Source organism: Argopecten irradians, chromosome 1 (assembly GCF_041381155.1).
Source record: "Argopecten irradians isolate NY chromosome 1, Ai_NY, whole genome shotgun sequence".
Lineage (NCBI taxonomy): Eukaryota > Metazoa > Mollusca > Bivalvia > Pectinida > Pectinidae > Argopecten > Argopecten irradians.
Genome location: NC_091134.1, coordinates 14,142,660 through 14,162,992, shown reverse-complemented (window position 1 = coordinate 14,162,992; position 20,333 = coordinate 14,142,660). Strand labels below are relative to the sequence as shown.

General features: G+C 35.2%; 1 protein-coding gene across 6 annotated transcripts in view; it reads right to left on the bottom strand.

The window, feature by feature from the left end:
* Nucleotides 1–559: 559 nt before the first annotated feature.
* Nucleotides 560–20,333, bottom strand: part of LOC138318491 (ephrin type-A receptor 4-A-like) — a 120,171-nt gene continuing 100,397 nt past the window's right edge. Inside the window, exons 7-19 of one of the 6 annotated variants that reach the window (XM_069260919.1) lie at nt 19,890–19,962; nt 19,005–19,025; nt 17,536–17,650; nt 16,684–16,751; nt 12,552–12,587; nt 10,955–11,098; nt 8,504–8,689; nt 8,036–8,097; nt 6,254–6,352; nt 5,855–5,968; nt 5,364–5,558; nt 4,893–5,035; nt 560–4,400 (exon numbers count right to left, since the gene is read on the bottom strand). In XM_069260919.1, the coding sequence (XP_069117020.1) occupies nt 4,112–4,400; nt 4,893–5,035; nt 5,364–5,558; nt 5,855–5,968; nt 6,254–6,352; nt 8,036–8,097; nt 8,504–8,689; nt 10,955–11,098; nt 12,552–12,587; nt 16,684–16,751; nt 17,536–17,650; nt 19,005–19,025; nt 19,890–19,962 (1,545 nt within the window). In that variant the 3' untranslated portion in view covers nt 560–4,111. Of the gene's footprint in view, nt 4,401–4,892; nt 5,036–5,363; nt 5,559–5,854; nt 5,969–6,253; nt 6,353–8,035; nt 8,098–8,503; nt 8,690–10,954; nt 11,099–12,551; nt 12,588–16,683; nt 16,752–17,535; nt 17,651–18,269; nt 18,303–19,004; nt 19,026–19,889; nt 19,963–20,333 lie in introns of all 6 variants that reach the window. The other 5 variants (XM_069260900.1, XM_069260911.1, XM_069260936.1 and 2 more) reach the window with 5 other exon arrangements.

Sequence of the window (20,333 nt, the reverse complement as noted above, 5' to 3'; positions counted from 1 at the left end):
GATTCATTCATATACAACCAATTAAGTCCAGCCAGTCAAACGGTGTAAATGAAAACGGCAATAACCCAGCTCATGACAAAATACGAAGCTATCTAAAGGGTCCCAATGACAGCTTGTGAAAGTAACGTTTTCAATGGTGACTTGGTCCAAGTAGAAATTGATGATGTTATAGCTACATGTAGCCGTGATTATGCCTCTCTATGTGATTTAATTAAGAACGAACATAGTTCCTGACATTTGGTTGGTTCTTTTAACAGTAAAGTAAATAATGTACAGTAACTCAACGTTGAACGTTCTTGTTATGTTAAAATACATTTACATTTTGATAGGCTTCCATGCACATTACTGTTATCGTTTAGTCATTGTGACATCCAGCCGCTCTTCCAATTGCAAATACATTGTAGCATAATTTTGTATTCAAAAGCACCATCATTTTGCAATATGTGCAGGTTTTTACTCGTCGGTAACTTAATACAATTATATAGTGAACCTCTTGTCACTAAATAGAATTCACCGAGACTTACAAAATCTCATGACATGAAAATGAACACAACACAAATTTGTAAATGGTTCAATTTATCTTTATTAAAGGTGATATAAATGTGGTCAACAAATTTATCAATGTTTACTGTCATCAATATGGAATAGTATTGGTTACACATGCATCTCTTAATACAACACAAACTGGCATCTACAGACGCTGCAGGCTTCCATTTTATATACCTGCAGATCTACCACACAACCTCAACTATACGACTATAGCTAAACTCGTAGCCAATCAGCAATCACACAACCACAGCCAATCAGCAATCGCACAACCACAGCCAATCAGCAATCTCACAACCACAGCCAATCAGCAATCTCACAACCACAGCCAATCAGCAATCTCACAACCACAGCCAATCAGTACTCTTACAACTTCCACAGATATTTCTGAACTTTCAAACCACCATATGCCAGTTCAAACTAATATCCCATACAACACCCATTCACTCAGCTTATTACCATATTTACACCAAACATTTTGAATAATTATCTATTAATATATTTGACCTCCTTTTAGATGGAAAATGATGTTTTTTACTGTAAATTTGATTGACAGATGATCAAATCTATGAGTCCTTAAAAACAAGCACTAAAATATGAGAAATCGCTTTAAAGCGATACTTTTTTAAACTTGAAACATTTGAAGTAAGAACATGGGACTATAAAAGTTTGTGGAGAGAAACAGTTTAAAAAGGGAAAAATAAAGAACAGAGGTAAACAAAGGGAGGTAATTCAAACAAGGGGAGATATATGGAGTAAAATCATCAGTGATACACTGTTGTCAAATACCAAAAAAAAAGAGTAAGAAAAATCTTCAACAAACACAATTTTGACTTTAAAGTCTCAGATACAGTAACAGATAACAACAGTGTAAAACAAAATGCACTTGATACAAACAGAAAAGAGTAAAAACTCAATTTTTTGAATTTTTTAAATGATCATTTTCATCCGGAGCACATTAAAGTAAAAACGCAAAATAGTGTTTCTCCTAAGGTAAAAATTAGGTCAGAAATGAGTGTACATCTAATGTACGGAACATACACACGTACCAGCAAGTGTACACAGACAATTACACATTCTAATGTACATGATGTACGTCACAGAAAGTGTTTTCAAATGTACATGACGTCTCTAAAACAAAACATGATGCCATTCACACAAAGCATTTTGTCGACCACAAGTGACTCATGATTTCCACACCAAATCTTTTGCGTATATATTTATATACAGGCTGTTTTGAAACACATATTTACATATCTTACAAAAACAAATCTACACTTGTGGGACAGTATTGACAGGTTATCAGAGAGACTGATGAGAGTTCAGAGTTCAAAAGTTATCAGATAATGGTTCAAAGGTCACCAGGTACCAATCAGTAATTTCTGACAGATAGTTTCCGATTTTCATAAAACTGAACAGTACTAAATTCACAAACCAATTTTATAATGAAGGGAAGCAGCCATATTTTTGACAACATAATTTGAAAAAGATAAAGTAAAAGATGTCATCAACTATTCTCCTTATTTGTGGTTTACTTTTTATAATTTTGTATTCCTTCCAACATGTAAACATCAAGAACATGCTTAATCGTAATTTTCCGTGGCGAAAATAAGGCATGTGAAAGCTACACTGTGACCTCTGAATTGACCTTGAGACACAACTGACCTCAGCAAAAATGACCTTGAAATCTTGGGGGCATGGAATATGTATCCAACAGAATAAATCAATGGTGGGATTTTCATTTGAATGCATTAATAATATATATTTTAAAATTATTTAACTTAAAACATTTGCTGTAAAAATACAAAACATCTTCAAACATCAATACAATGGTTTTGAGCTGAATGAAATATTTGGTCAGGAATTTTCCAGGAAATCAGATATATGTATAGATGATTCCACATTTTACACTTGGGCATGTCTTATCTCTAAAACGAAATGATCACCAAAATTCAAACCAGAATGTAAGAGCACCTCTATTGTGCTGTAGCCATGTGATGATAATGAAGATAAAAGCCTAAAAACAAACAGAGTCAGCTTAGCGATAGGGATCCAATTCTCAATGCTATTCTACATCTGATTTACTTCAACTTCTTTCACATAAAGTCTGTACTTCTAATGCTAATTTAAAAACAAACAGAAAATATCTAAAGCAACATCAACAACTAAAATGAACACAACAAAAATTGCTATTATTTCCCATAATTGTAGGCGCCACAACAGAGGATATTGGCTAGTGCTGTTGGCCAGTTCAAAAGATAATCAGCATAATGTAAAATTATGAAACTACAACAGATCAACCCCTTGGCTAATCTACAAACGAAATCACAAAAGATTATCTATCTGTGAAAAACTGAATCTTTATCGGTAATAATGAAGATTTCCTCCTTTGTCTACAATACAATGAGGTAACATGACAGTAATTGTATACAAAACGCTTGGAATATCACAATAAATATGTCAAAATTATATACACAATAGTAAGTTTTCATCTACAATGGGTAGATTTTCAACATACCTATGTATCCTTCATCAGTCTTTTTGGTAATTGGAAAATCAATATCTGAATGTTACGAGTCATGAGTTATTTGTCAAAGACATATATGTATTTGAACCTAAATCTGAAAAATAAACAAATGATCTGTTAAAATCTACCCAGAGTACATTCTACATGGAAAACCACTCACCTACAAGAACACATAAATACTGTTCACAAATTAAAATTTTGTGAGGCCACACATCATGTGACAGGCATGTGATATTTTTGAATGTCATGTGACAGTCATGTGATATATGCCAGTTTCACTGGCTCCATGTTAACCATGGCAAAACTGTCCAGATAATTATAATAAAATCTTCCAAACCGTAGTCACTGTCAGTTAACTCACACACACAACTCCCAATTTGTCAAGGAAATGTTGCATATTTGGACAAACATTACAAAATAATATGCCTCTTTTTCTTTCAAAATAAGTGAATTCTGATACTTGTCACTCCACGCCACACAGATAGCTGTATAGTCTACAGTGTTACAACATCACGTGGAGCTTCCTCACAAACAACCGCCACAGCAGACCAAATCAATCCGATTGGCCTAAATTATTTGTAACCATAGTAATCTCTATTCAGTCAACCAATCACAGCGAAGCCTGATGAATATACAAAATGAAGCAGACATATACAGACATCCTTTAGAGACACATCAACACACATGGTTTTGGAATATGACCTTGACATTGACACTTCTGACCTGTCACCTTTGTGTTGTCATGAATAAGTGTTCGCACCACGAAAGTAAAACGTCTGCATCACATGACATTGAAAGTTTTTGTTTGTACCTGGTAGAATTAGTCCGTAAGTCATTACATCTCTACCACTGGTGTACATAACAAAATTTCAACCAATCAATGGTTAGTTTAACATTTTCTCAGAATTGAAATTTACGTTTCTATGTCAACAATGTAGGTTTCGATTTGATGCGATGGGCACAAACATGGTGATGTCAATAGCACGTAGATTTCACACATACACACGGACACACTACAGTTGTTGTGATCAGCTGATGCTATACGAGAAATCCGTCTGACATTTGTGGAAACTGTAGTCCATACATTTGTACACGTAATGTTTGTACTGAGTTCATGATCTTTTTCTGGTGACCTATAAGCGTTATCTGTAACGTGACCTCCAGGTCTTTAGGCGTTATCGTCGCCACCTGTTCCATGGTACGATATCCCGCCTGAAGGAAATTGTCTATGTATTTCTCCATTTTGATTGAGATCAGCCAACTCTCGACGTTTGTGTACTGTGGCACTTCCTGTACGCAGAATCCAGCGTCCATCAGGTGCTCAGGTCTACAACATATATATATATATATTGGTTAGTTAATTAGGCACAGAGATGTCTAGTCGAAGGACTTGGCAGGCATATGCATTGTAGAATATTAGGTCTATAGAGCTCAATTCTTCTTATGAAAAGTGTTTCATAAAACTTGTGTACAATTTTTATGCATTGTTGACATATTTCAGTGGTAATTATATTTTTGCACCAGAAATTTTGCAAATATCACATTTTATTTTATGTCAGTTTGTGCAAAAACTGGCATGTCTTCAATATCCTTTTACATACTTTAAAATAGGTCAAATATGATCCCTTTCTTTCTTTATCACTCATATATGATAATGTAAATCGTTAATTTATATTTAAGCTTATAGCATAATGAAAATAGTAATAATGAAACTACATTTCAATCATAATTTGGATTTACATCAAGTAAGAGGTAAGTTCTTGATTCGTTAATGGATTCTGTATTAGAAGTGTAACTTGTATTTAGCAATGTCACCTACCTTGGTTTTGCGATTTTGCGTAGTAGTTCGGGTGCTCTGATGAACTTGTCTAGAGACTTGACGATCTGTACAAACTTTGGACGGTTACCTCTATCCTTCTGCCAGCAGTCAAGCATGAGTTGGTGGATGGCTTCCGGACAATCCTGGCGTGACAAAAACACATTGTAACCATGGCAACAAAAGTAAATACATCATTATCGTAACCAAGGCAACATAATTAGCTGTATCTTCATGTAACCAAGGACACATGTAGGTACATTGGTATCATTAGTAAAGGCACAAAAATATCCCTAGGGACTTTTTAGTGCCAATGAGATTACAAGTTGCTAAAGCATCCATTATCAGCCTTAAGACCTATCTTGCAGATATTGGTTTCAGAATTAGGAGAAACTTCATCTTAATCAAACATTTTTTTTTCAAAACAAAAAAGATGGTAAGAGACTAGAAGTGATATGCCTTCTTTCTACTTACCATGGGGGGAGGTAGGCGATAGCCTTTCTCAACAGCTCGTATTACATCCTGGTTAGACCAGTTCCAATATGGCCGTTCCCCGTACGAAATAATCTCCCACATGACAACCCCGTAACTCCAGATGTCGGAGGCCGTGGTAAATTTTCGGAATGCTATAGCCTCCGGTGCTGTCCACCTTACAGGTATCTTTCCTCCCTAAACAGATCAGATGTGAAAATCATGTCAAAATCGGAATAATCGAAAATATTCGCCTCTTTCATTCATTATCCTCTTATAATCATTATCAAAAGAAATTTAACCATTTAATGAACTGTAGAGAAATTTTTTTTTTTTTTTTTTTGTGAAAGTTGTACAGGTTCATAACTTTCCTAAAGACGGAATATCGTCCCTCTTCAAAAGTTGAAAAAAAAAAGAGATGACTTTTCATAGGTGGAAAGAATGGGATAGTGCTCTAAACAGAGATATTTTGATAAGAAATGAACTACAAATACCTTTGTTGTGTAAGCACCGTCGGTTGTATCAATGTCTACCTCACGAGACAGTCCAAAATCAGCCACTTTACATACCAAGTTTTCATTGACTAAAATATTCCTGGCTGCTAAGTCCTGAAATACAAAACATTGTTTGATTATAGTATTTTTCTTTTTAATGAATTTTTGAATAAGTAAATAGTAAAGTTCAATATATCTAAAGTTGAAGTCCGACAGATTAAAAGATTTCTTCACATACTCATAGGTTTCTCAGTATACCTCAAAGTATTGTCATGGTCCTAGAGAATTTAAGACGAGAGTGACAAGACAGATATCAAAATATTTATGTTACTGAAAATAACATCAATATAACATATTTTTGATTCATTATTAGGAGCTATAAATGTTAGAATAACTTACTCTGTGTACATAACCCATCTCTGATAGATATCTCATGCCGGCCGCTATACCTCTCATCATTCCTACTAGCTGTATTATTGTGAATTTGCCGTCGTTATTCTGTAAAAACAAAAAAATACTTCATCTTTATCTACTATCAAACAACTGGTGAATAAGTTAGAATTTGTACAAATGAAGCTTGTTGGCTTTGAAGTAGTTTTATTTTTGGAAGAAATTGGAGTTTCCAGCCTATGGCTTGGAAAAGGTTTTTTATCATACTGTTACACCATAATTTCTTTCCAATTGTTTTCCTCTTCCATGTTTTTACTTATCTAAAACTATTAAATTTTATGGATCCCGTTTCCAATGCTATAAAGCATTACTGGTTTCATGTTGTTGAATTCTTGGCATGATATCAATTTCAATACGCTGAAGCAATATTTGTTTTTTCGTTTCTAAGCTTTGATTTACATTTCAATAATTGCTTGGATTGGGTCTCTATAGTGCAGAGCTTCATTTATATACATATATACAAGCGATACCTCGCATTCCAATATCTGTCTTTATTTTATACATATACTTTTATATCCGAATTTTGTCTGTGAAATCAGACACATTTCTCATATAAATGTGGAAGCAATCTACCTCTTGTATATCACCAATGTATTGAAACAGACATTGACGACATTCATGAGCGAGATGAACCACGCTGTAGTCCAAAGGTATTATTGTACTCTTAACATCAATATATATATACATATCATCGTAGTGTGTCCCTACCACATAATCCCCGCGTTACTGACCAGATTACATATTTCGGGGAAGAAGTCGGAATTAATTTCTATTCACATGAGGTCAGGGCAAAAAATAAATCTTACGAAAAATGTGATACTTAATGCAAATCAGCCCTTAGTCATCGAAGGGAATGGGATTTTGAACACATTAGATTATCACACTGTCGATCTGTAATAGGCACGGATCACGACTCGTGTGGTGTTCTCTGTCGCAGTGTAATGGGGCGATGTGATTGTCCGAGGATTTATGTCATGTTCACTGATCTGTAGACCTAGGAATGGCTAGGACGTAATTACAGACTCGATAGCCCTCACTTCAAATAATTAATCATCAAATTTCATTTCTTCCTGCCCTCCATGATCAGCAAAAGTAAACTGTGATGATTTACAAGTTGTTCCTAAATCTGTGACAACCGATCCACAACAGATCGCTTAAGTCGCGGATATTTCGACCCAAATGTTAAACGGCAGATTTATGGAACCATTTGACGGGCAGAGCATTTAATTTTTGGCCTCCTGGAGGCAACTTTCAAAATGGTTAACCATTTAATAGAACAAAATTAAAACTCATAAATCAGAAGGACTTTTAATTCACATCAGAAAGCAATCATTTCATTAAAATCATGTTTGTTGATGTTGCTGGACCAGTTTTGATGCTGTGATTTTCAAAGATGTTGGTTTGTATGTTGGTGGATCATTTTAAATAAATGTTTCATAGAAGCTGCTGGCTACCTAGAGTAACGAATGGATGATGCTATAAATTTAATATGGGTTTTGTAAGAACAATTCAGTAGTAAGCTTTCAATACTTTAATGGTATAATACTTAAACAATAAAGCAGTCTTTGTTAACTGCCATTTCTACTATAAATTCGTTCATACAATTAATTGCTATATATGTGCTATTATGATTGACTATTTGATGAAAATCGACTGGAAAGCATGGAGAATATTGGATGGCATATAGATGAAACTAAAACCTAAGTTAAGGAGTGAAACATTCCAACTTACCCTGAGGTACGTATCTAATGATCCATTGGCCATATACTCTGTTACAATCATGATAGGATGACCTGGAAAAAACAAGTTCAACATCAAGATTTGTACGCGTTTAACTCATTCACCCCTTAAATTTGATAATGGACTGGTCTAGTCTTTGGTTTGGAAGAGTCTAAATATGTCTTCAGGGGTGAATGAGTCCTATCAACAGCAAAAATAATTCAAGGACAGAATCCTGTTTGCAATATGCACCACATAACGTATTAAACACTGATCTCTATAGGAAATATGATTTCACGAAACTGATACTTATGTTTTTTAATTATCAGGAGTAATACAGAAAAGATTTGATAATTTTTAACAGACATGTGATGATTGTTAAGAAGCTGACATAAATGTCTTGTATGCAGATCTCTGGCACCAAATTACAATACAACTGTCATTTCAGCAACCGTATCAGCATCAATAAATATATCTTACTTTTAGTGACGACTCCTTCCAGGAATATAACGTTTGGATCATCAAACTGTCCCATGATGCTCGCTTCTGTCAGGAAGTCTAGGCGGTTTTTATCAGTAGCTCCTGGTTTTAGTGTTTTTATTGCCACAGTCATTTCAGGATGGGAAGGTTTTCGCAGTTTCCCTTTACAAACGTCTCCAAATTCACCTAGAAACCGATCGAAATGTGTCAAAAAACGAAAGCAAAATATGGCTCTTACATCAAAGCTTATACAGAACTGAACTTCAAAGAACTTTGATATCAGGTTGTGATCACAAATTTGATCACTTGATATTAGAGCAAAACAATTACAATCACAGACAATTATCCCATGTACATCATACTATATTTGTTCTTATACACAAGCTGTCATCCATCTTAAATCAAACAAGAGGCCCAGAGGGCCTGTATCGCTCACCTGGTTTTTTGTTAGTAATTATCACAAGACTCTGACAATTAGAAAAATAAGCAAAATTGACTCCCAAAGTTTAATTTTGAATCACAACCATACAATGATGCTATTGATACCATACAAATATGCTATCCAATACATAGGTTCAGAGACAAAGTAATTTATATGAAAATAGTAGCCTAATTGACCTTTTGACCTCGCATCTATTGCCGTCTAAGGCCCCGGGGGTCAGCCCTATCATTTGTACAATTTCAAATCCCAACCCTATAAGGATGCTACCATTGCATTATAAGTGCTCTTCCATTCTTAGTTGCAGAGAAGAAGTCGTTTATATGGAAATAGCTAAATTGACCCCTTTTGACCCCACCCTTCAGGCCCCCAGGGAGTCAGCCCCATCATTTGCAAAATTTTGAATCCAAACCCTATAAGGATGTAACCATTGCATTATGAGCGAGAAAAAGTCATTTATATGGAAATTGACCACTTTTGACCCCGCCCCTCAGGCCCCCGGGGGGTCAGCCCTATCATTTGCACAATTTTGAATCCCCACCCTGTAAGGATACTACCATTGTATTATGGGTGCTATACCGTGCTTAGTTTCAGAGAAGAAGTCGTTTATATGGAAATAGCCAAATTGGCCACTTTTGACCCCGCCCCTCAGGCCCCCTGGGGGTCAGCCCCATCATTTGCACAATTTTGAATCCCCACCCTATAAAGATGCTACCATTGCATTATGGGTGCTATACCATGCTTAGTTTCAGAGAAGAAGTCGTTTATATGGAAATAGCCAAATTGGCCCCTTTTGACCCCGCCCCTCAGGCCCCCGGGGGGTCAGCCCCATCATTTGTACAATTTTGAATCCCCACCCTGTAAGGATGCTACCATTGCATTATGGGTGCTATCCCATGCTTGGTTTCAGAGAAGAAGTCGTTTATATGGAAATAGCCAAATTGACCCCTTTTGACCCCGCCCCTCAGGCCCCCCGGGGGTCAGCCACATCATTTGTACAATTTTGAATCCCCACCCTATAAAGATACTACCATTGCATTATGAGTGCTATCTCATGCTTAGTTTCAGAGAAGAAGTCGTTTATATGGAAATAGCCAAATTGACCCCATTTGACCCCGCCCCTCAGGCCCCCGGGGGGTCAGCCCCATCATTTGTACAATTTTGAATCCCCACCCTATAAGGATGCTACCATTGCATTATGGGTGCTATACCATGCTTGGTTTCAGAGAAGAAGTCGTTTATATGAAAATAGCCAAATTGACCCCTTTTGACCCCGCCCCTCAGGCCCCCCGGGGGTCAGCCACATCATTTGTACAATTTTGAATCCCCACCCTATAAAGATGCTACCATTGCATTATGAGTGCTATCTCATGCTTAGTTTCAGAGAAGAAGTCGTTTATATGGAAATAGCCAAATTGACCCCATTTGACCCCGCCCCTCAGGCCCCCGGGGGGTCAGCCCCATCATTTGTACAATTTTGAATCCCCACCCTATAAGGATGCTACCATTGCATTATGGGTGCTATCCCATGCTTGGTTTCAGAGAAGAAGTCGTTTATATGGAAATAGCCAAATTGACCCCTTTTGGCCCAGCCCCTCAGGCCCCTGAGGGGTCAGCCCCATCATTTGTACAATTTTCAGTTAGTAGCCCATAAGGATGCTACCAGTCAAATTTTGTTGAAATCCGACCAGCGGTTATGGAGAAGAAGTCGATTGTTGACGGACGGACGGACGGACGGACGACGACGGACGACGGACGACGGACGACGGACGACGGACGACGGACGCCGGACGCCACGGTATGGCATAAGCTCACCTTGGTCCTTCGGACCAGGTGAGCTAATCAATCCATGTTCAGATGATACATCTCAATATTCAAAGAGTTGTCTCCCTTAGAACAGTAATTAACTAATGTACTCTTAATCTTAATGGGTGTCTTCTTTTAAATATAAATTTGAAGAGTTATCTCCCCTTTAACATAGATTTATCTCCCTTGAAAGCTTAATGACTTACCTCCCCCTATAACAGACTCGATGGTGATATGTGAAGCATCAATTTCCCGTGTGAATTCCCGGACAGCTTGGTTAGGGTCTTCGTAAGTGTGAGGGTCGACATACGTCTTATAAGATCCAGGTGGAGGAAACAGGGGCACAGTCGCTAAAGAGGAAGGACAACCATAAATAGCGGTCTATCGCTATGGTAACCGATCACATGAGCAACAACATCAATTGCCATGGACTTCTGATCAAATCAAAAATATTTTCCGAAAGAATTTTCACCAATTTACAATTTTCATCCATTTTTTGTTTTGTTTCACATGTTGATGAAGCTGAATACTGCAAGATGAGGAATTTGTGCTTGGCACAATATGACTGGTCTCCTTACAAAATGAATAGCCAATTAAATGATATCTCACAAAATAGATGACCAATCAAATTTCAGTCAAACAGTATTATCCAATTTTCTGAATCACTACAATGAAAGGTTACAAGATGTAATTGTTAAGACTAATTCTAATCTAAAAAACAAACTTACACTATTGTTAAATCACATACTGATGTATGAATTTGACATGGTTTTAAATAATGTTTAACTACTCTAAAACTATTCTATAACACTAGGGATTATTTTAAAGTCTTCAGAGAGTAGACAACTGTTATAACATTGACAAAACATGGGTTAGCAGAAGACATAACAGTTGAATTAGACGAAATAAAAAAAAAAAACAGGCTTAATTAAAGATGGTTTTTATATAAGTTATGATAAATAGTGATTAGCATCAGGGTAAAGAACATTATTATTCCTAAAATTTGTAGTAACTTAAGTTAAAATTGAACTCCTCCAGATTTTTTTTTTTGAAATTTGAAATGGATATTACAGGTTAGTTGATTATAAAGCTATATTTAAATATGACCAAGGTGTTTCACTAATCTATACCAAATATAAACTAGCCTTGATGCATCATAACTCTTGTTACTAAATGATTCTTAACTTCAGATGGTTAATACAGTGTCAGGTACACATGAAGTCCTTATATAGGAGTTAAACTAGCATCTAGATTAATATCGACAAATAAAAAACAAGTTAATAGTTGTTAGGAATTTAAAGTTGGAGTTATATAATGGTTAATATAACATATTTATTAAAAATAATCTGTGCACTAATCTACATTTGTGTGATTATTGATAGTTAAGATAATAGATATGCGTATGGATTCATAGATTATGATAATGTTCACACCTCATTAGAGAAATAAGTGCCAAAAGTTTTCAGAACACACATCATTCTCGAATACTTTGTTAAAATTCATAACAAGTTATTGTTTAGTTTGACAAGGCATTTCAGGTATAAGCAGTGATGATGGTGTGCAATTCAGATGAAAAGCAATGATGTGTTCGTGAAAGCTTTTGGCAGTCTCGTCTAATAAGCAGCCTACCATATTTAGAAAAGCAGAGGGCCTACTTTGTTGAGAATTTGCACAAAATCAGAATAAGCTTTAGGGCGTACTCGGGTGAGAGATGACCCAATGAAAAGTGTGTTCGGCTGAACATCAGCCAGAATTACGAAAAGAGAAGTCTCGGGGAAACTCTGGTGCTTATAATTTACTTACATCCCATGTGTGGCTCCAATGGGGGACAATGCACAACTAGAGGAGAGAAAAAGGCCAAAGTTTAAGTGAAGGTAGCACACACGCACTGTAGCATTCCTAAAGCATGGTCGCAGCATTTCCCAGGAAAATCAAGGGTAGCGTGTTTAAAACCCTTAGCTCTGTGGGACAGTACAAGAGGTTTCAAATACAGGAGTGAAGTAATTTTTTCCCCATTGTTTGCTCCCAAACAATAAGGTGTCCATTACTCACTACATGAACAGATTATCTATCTTTTTTTTTTTAATTTTTCATTGGCTTTATTTTCTTTCAAGTTTCTCTTGAATTTTGACATAAACACCAGATAAAATTCTGATCATTTTGAATTTTTTCACTCAAATAAACATGTAGTATTGAAACCTCTTGCCTTGATACAATATACAGGTTCATATATATGGGTGTGTTTCAAGTGCACACTGGGCTTCAGCGTCAAAGTCATCCAGTCCATTTGGGTAGTCCTTGTCAAATGTTTTTTGTGTAAGCAAAATCAGTACCAAGAATTTATTATTATAGTGTACTATCAGTAATCTTAAAAGAAATAAAAAACACTATCAACAAGAATGAGTTATTTCCAGAACAACCTTAGTATTTTAGCCAACTAATAATATATCCGTTTAATATAAGCTCCTATTGCAATTTTCACATGATTTACCTTCCAAATAGATTCTGACGCACAAAAATATTTTTGTAGATAATACAGTTACCACAAAGATGTGCTATATATATATATCATATATGTTTGTCTAATGATTGATTCAATTAGCGGAACAATTTGTTAAATGTAGTCTACACTTTGTATTATAAGGAAGTTTCTCTGATTTCACAAACAACACAGACACTACTAATTAAATTATCTACTGCATGTGTTTACCTTCAAAATCCCAGTAGGTAAACATTGAAGACCAACTGAATTCTGAGGTAAGCTTTACGAGAGAAACCATTCCTGTATGCCTGACTAGAACGATTGAGAGAACAAATAGGTTGTAAATTGAAAATGATCACTACAGATGCACTGAAGCATGGATTGAACAATGTAGACACTAGTGATATAGCCGAACGTAAATTGAAAACACCAATAATCTTACCGTGACTTGGAAAATCTATACTTCAGCAGTGAAATATCCCGAGCAAGCAAGCCAATTCTGGCCAATTACTGCCGACATAAACCATTAAGGTATAATATTGAATAGAACCTTATTACGTCCATCAATCTGCACGAACCTCGGTGTTCAAAGGTCAAAGCCAGTCAAGGTCAAAGGTCATTGTGACATGTGCCCCACAAAAATTAGCAAATAGCATGCAACCAATCAAATGAGTCTACAAGCTCATGTTTTGTGTAATTATTCGTACAGTAGTTGTTTTGCAAAAAAGAAGTATCATTATACTCTTAGTAACCACCTCAAAATCACATGCAAAATATCAGTTTCGGCACATAAACCATCATGTCATGTTTAAATCATTAATACAATTAAAAATGTCCAGCATTATTAATAAAGTTAAATAGACAATATCTATAACTTGACATCCCCACTTTTTTCCTCTTTCAACTCTTTCTCTTTGTTAGAATAATAATGAGTTCAATTGCCAGATTAATTTCCATACAATTTTTTTCACCGCAGTAATTAATCTTGCGCTACAAGAAATATAAATAATGGGTAAAATTGTTAAGTACAAAATTGGTACCAAATTCAAAACACATTCAGACCAAACCTAATTGATAAAAAAAAAGATTACTATAATAAAAAATGTTTTGGAATGACATTGTACCAGGAGCAAGTAAAACGTAATTTGATAATGAAACCGGCGAGGCTTTGGTAATGAAAATGACCATAACACAATCAAACACTCCCTAAACATGCAAAACGAACGTAAACATGATATCCTTAAATTAATTGGCATCAAGAACATGCAGGCTTGTCGTGCAGACTGGGCATGCGAGGTATGACAGCATGCAGTGTACGAAGACTGCTGAAGGACGATACTGAGTTCTAAATATAAATTCAAATATTTTTACACCAATATTAAAATGAACATCAATCTCTAGAATTTTACAATTACCATTAAATTTAAGCTTTTGAATTTCAGAAATTATGATAATTATGCCGATTTTACATTTTCAAATAAGCAAATCCATTATTTGAATTCAGCGTCTCATAACCAGTTTACTCCAATATTAAAGTTTTTCAAAATTAACTATAAAATTTCTTGCGAAAAATGAAAAGTTCCTAATAAGATTATCACTGTTTTTTTTTTCTTTTTTACTTTAACACAGTAACATCCATATCAGAAGTCTAGTATAGATGAGAAACATGAAAAGATGATGAAAGTGCAGATTTAGTCGTGTTAATACAGATCGAAGAAAGATAGAGTAGAAGTGATAGAAAGATATTCGTTTGACATTTTACTCAAAATGTCAACATTTTTATTACAAAGACATTTTATGGACATTTCCTTTCTCTGCTACAACCACAAAGTTTTAAACTTGTTTGTTTTAGTTTAGTACCCTTCTCTAAGGGGACTGATTTTATCAATATTGTAAGTCTATGTTTGATGTGCTTCAATGATAATTAAGATTAGAGGTCAAGGTCATCTATCATCACTGAAAGCAAACTTTTGTTTTTTCTTTCTGGTTCTTCTTTATATTTTCTTTTACAGCTTTAAAAGACAAATAACGGAATGATCTGTATCAATCCATAGATGTCATTATTCTTCTGATAATTTTTTTAAAATAATAATTAAAATTTAAATTTTTTTTTTATCTCAACATGTTTCTTTGTTGATGTTTCTTTGTTGATATAATATTATAGTGTAATTCTCCAACTGATGCCACATCAAAAAGCCATTTCTGTCTTGAAATATTAACTCATAAATGGAAAGCTATTTAAATACTTATAATTAATACATGATTTAAAAAAAAAAGTGTTATAAAATCAGAAAATAACGAATGACTGAAAAAATGAATTATTTGGAACTGAAAAAATATGACAAAAATCCCAGACATCAAATAATGTTATTATTAAAGAAATCCTTATTCAAACTTTCATAATGATAAAAAGATAAATTCATTCCTGTCTAAAAATACAAAACTAAAGGTTTTAGTTAAAACATCAATGCAGCATCCAGCTTCTCAACTACCTACACATGCCTCAAACATTAAAATTTGTCATTCATGATACAGACTATGAAAGAAAAGTCCAATGACAAGATGTTATATCAGGTTCAGGCATAGTAAATTCAGTTTACTGTGGACAAGAGAGTCTAAAACTAGCAAAGTCCACCATAGTAGTATATCAGGTCCCTGTTAACAAATAATGAAAATCTTTCATTTACACATTTTCTAAGCAGATTTCTATACACTAGTGTTGGGAATCGGTTGTAAAATGGTAATCGATCATCGGTTTAGGACAATTTACTAATTATCGATTTTATAATCGGATACTATTTATAGAAAGCTCTCCTATATTTATATATTTCACCTTTTAGTTTTTCTGAAGAATTTTAGAAAGATATCCACTGAACCAACAGTATGAAGAAGTTTTTTTTTTTTTAATTCAAATTCTTGAGTATCTATGATGTTTAAAATATTTTGATATGTGGTTTTGCACTGATATATAACATAATAAAGGTTCAGAACAGTATAAGATAAGCATGAGTTATCTCCCATTTTAATAATCGATTATTACCTTTCATAATCGATAGTCTTTGGAAAAATCATAATCGATCGATCATCGATTAAAATCGAGAATCGGTCCAACACTACTTTATTGACCATTGTTTGATAATTTCTAGTATGTAATACTGATTTTCCTTGGAGCCCCCCTTTGTAAGTTTCCTTCAGTAGCCACTACCCTTCCTTAGACAATTTGCCCCCCCTCCTTCTTCCCAAGATCTGCCACTTCTGTATCCCTTTCCCTTGTCCCCATTCCCTTCAGTGCTGCCCCTCACCAGAAAACCTATAATCCCTTCTCCCTAGATTTGAGACCCTCCCCAGTTAACTTGGGTCCTGTTCATCTCTGGATGTGCCCCTCCCCTGGGGACCTGTATACTACAGTAGGTGGTAGTTAGTAGATAAGTAACGTGCTGAGATAATGCCTACCCTCACCATGGCTATAATGTAACGTATCACATTCGCCACCCTTCGTCTCGTTGCACTGGTTCTGATTTCTACAAAACAAAAATGAACATTTCATCAAGTAGCACTCAAAATTCACATAACCAGTTAATGTATAATATCAAGCTAAACATATTTATTAAATAACCCCAAAGAAGTTACATAAGCTTTCATTCCTGAAACATTATTTACAAAATATTACTTCACGTTATGCTCCCATTAAATCAGGTTCTACATTATCAACTTGATTATCTTAATCATTGAATGGAATTAAATATGTCTGTCTTTAAATTAGAATAATTTAAATATTTTCAGACATGACTTCTATTAATTACCCAAAACAAAATTAATTTAAATTGTATGAAATTAAAAAAACAACAACTTTGGACTGGAACTTTGATTTAGACAGAACACATTAACATATGTCTATGACGACACCATTCTCAGGTCTTCACCGCTACAGACTCGAAGTCCAATCAAATCAAGCAGTCAACAGACTTCCTCCCCCTCCGCCACTCAACATATTACATTTTTCTGAACAAAAAAGTCAGAGAATTGACCAGACTCCAAGATTTTCCACCTCGGTTAACATCTCGGAGATCAATTATGAACTTTTGTAAAAGAACCAATCAATAATGAATACTCCCATTGGTTCTTTTGTCTGCTGTTGTCACGACAACCACTCTAATTAAGTTATCGTAGAAATTGGAGAACAGCATTATGGCTCTCTACCTATCACCTTGATTGGCCTAGCTGCTCACAAAAAAATCCAAAAATCAGAAAAAGAAGGTTTTTTTTTTAAATCCTGAAATAATTTTGGCATTCTATGGTGTTTACCTTTTAACCAGCAGGTATATCATTATTGCTGCAATAGCCATACAAAGGAAAACAGCAACAATGGAGCCGATGATGATTCCGATGGAAGGAAGAGGTGCATCCAACTTGGTTTCGTCTGAAAAAGAGGAGAAAGAAAATGTTACAATGTTTGATGATTTTAAAACACTAACAGGAGTTATCTCCCCTCCCTCTCAAATCTCACAATTGTATCCATACCACCATCAACAAGACAAACCAAGATTTGGGTATCAAAGTCAATAATATACACCATATCCCTAGTGTAAACACAGATATCAACCGTCACCAAAAACAACGAAATCAACAATAATTGCAAATTAAAATGTAAAATAATAAACATTCGCAAACTGCAATTCAAATTTTTTCATCTGAAATAATTTCAAAGTTGTCGTCATAAAATGCGGCATAAATACAAAGCATTTGTGGAAATAAACGGAAGAAAATTTTTTTGCTTTAATAACTCAATTAACAAAAGATTTTTAGCGAAAGCCGCGGTGATACATCAATGTGAGCTAGAACTGTCAAGCTATAAGCTTTGCAATATGACACACAGATCATATAGGCCTAAAGTATACCAGTATGGTTATCTACAATTGTATAACATTTCACAACCAGTTTACCCCACACAGGAGAACTAGAAACCCTCACAGGCAATAGAAGGAGATAGAAAGCAATGACTAGGAGTGTTAGGAAACAAAGGTCGCTATCTGATTTACCTCCCGGTTGTGGAGTGGTTCCATTAAAATGACCTTCAATAAAAAATAATTTGGAAGTGTTTTTAACAAACGTTGTGAGGATGCATGGAAACTTGGAGAAACAACAACAAACGAACAAAACAAAACACAAAAATGAAGTGAATGTGTGGAGTCCTTGAATTTTAACAATAATGTAAAGATAACAGACGAAACTTGTTTTCAAACTTTTTCAGCTCTTGTTTTTGGTCAAATTTGAACATTTTGTTTTGAAGGAAATGACATAATTCCATGCTGGTCACTGCAATAGACAATATCATTACTTTTTCTTTAGTTAAAGGTAAAAATTCAAAGACATTTCAAGCAAGAAAATTTTCAACGATCACCACAAGAAAACATGATGGACTCTAACATGGTATAATTTTCGTAAAGGATCGACTACTTATTATTATAGCATTAGGAGTTGGGCATTCTTGCTCTGAACCTGGAGAGGTGACAATGGGTACGATTGGATGATTTGGTTGGCAAATTGTGGAGATGGGTCACAAGTCCCAAGATGGGGTCATAGGTCACCAGAAGCAGGTCGGGTCAGGGGTCACTAGTAGCAGATGCAATGACAGCAGTTAAAAATGACAATTCTGTGAATCACTCGTCAATATCTGCTTAAGATGGTGATAGACTAGCAAATCCTGTATATTTTCTGTTCAGATCACTGCAATTGTTTTCAACAAAAAGTCTCAAACTTTGTATCTTTATTACCTCTGTAGTAAGTCACACCATCTGTAAACATATAGTTTCCTGTTTTTTTTATCCCTGTAATAACTTCCACAGCTCCACAAAATCAATGGTCATAAAGTGTGATTTATACGATAAATTGCGACAGAAAAACTAACATCATTTCTTCTGTATATTGTATCACATAGACATAGGCCCTCCCCGAGGATGAAAACTGAAACATGCTTGCCACCATTCATGATTGCAATCCAAGTTGTTAATATTTTTGTAAAATGGCTCTATTGATTGGTAGAGGCCGGCAATACCTATTCATACATAATTAATGGACACGAATGTCATAAACAAGAATATCTAAAGCAGTAAAGACCTAAATAAGGCGGAGAGGAGACAAGCACACGTGATTGTAAAATAGGATAAAAGGAAACGTAGGGTACGGATAACCGGCCTCAGGGTCACATGACTGCTACCTGGGGTTAGTTATCTCCCCTGGGAGCCCTGTACATACACGTACAGATAGCCCAAACTTTACTCCACCTGAGGGACTTGCAGATAATCGACTGAAATTCCTACACTCTGCCAAGCTAATCATCTCTATTCCATATTTGGGCGCATCCAATTTATCTGGTGTTAATTGTATTCAACACCTTCTGGTGTTCGGGGTTCTCTCCCGAATTGTTCATCAGGTAACAGAGATGTACGGAAATTAAGATAATATTTCTATCATGTGACATGTAGATACCAGAGGGCCAAAACAGTTATGGTCCTCTGTCGCCATTCAAGCTTTTTGAGTTTATGTCTACATATTCTTCAAAATATGGATCATGTGACTGATCCAAACAAACAGTACCAAATTGTTTCTCCCATTTCATCAAAATTTGCAAATAATTTCTAAAACAAATCCATATTTACCTGCATATCCTGTCATAACATGGAGAGGTTGACTGAAATCTCCCCATCCTTTCACTGTAGAATAGCCTCGTACCTGTGCAAATAAAATATATGTATTTCAAATGGCAAGAAACATTTACATCAAGGGGAGATAATTCTACATATTGCTGACTGAAAAATAAATAAACAAACTTAAAGCTCTAATATGAATTTATAGGTTTCTTGATATATCACCAGTTCCTCAATTTTATTATATTGATTCTGTTGACATAATATATTTTGTATGACAGCAAATTGTATTTTTGGAACAAAAATAATGACTTTATAGAGATAAATGAACTCCACAGTACAGTAGTACTAAAGACCAACCCCATCCAACACCGACTTGCCATCCTTCTATACGTATTACTCAATTTACGATGAGAATGATGATGAGATGAGACCCCATAATCATTGGGTGTCCCT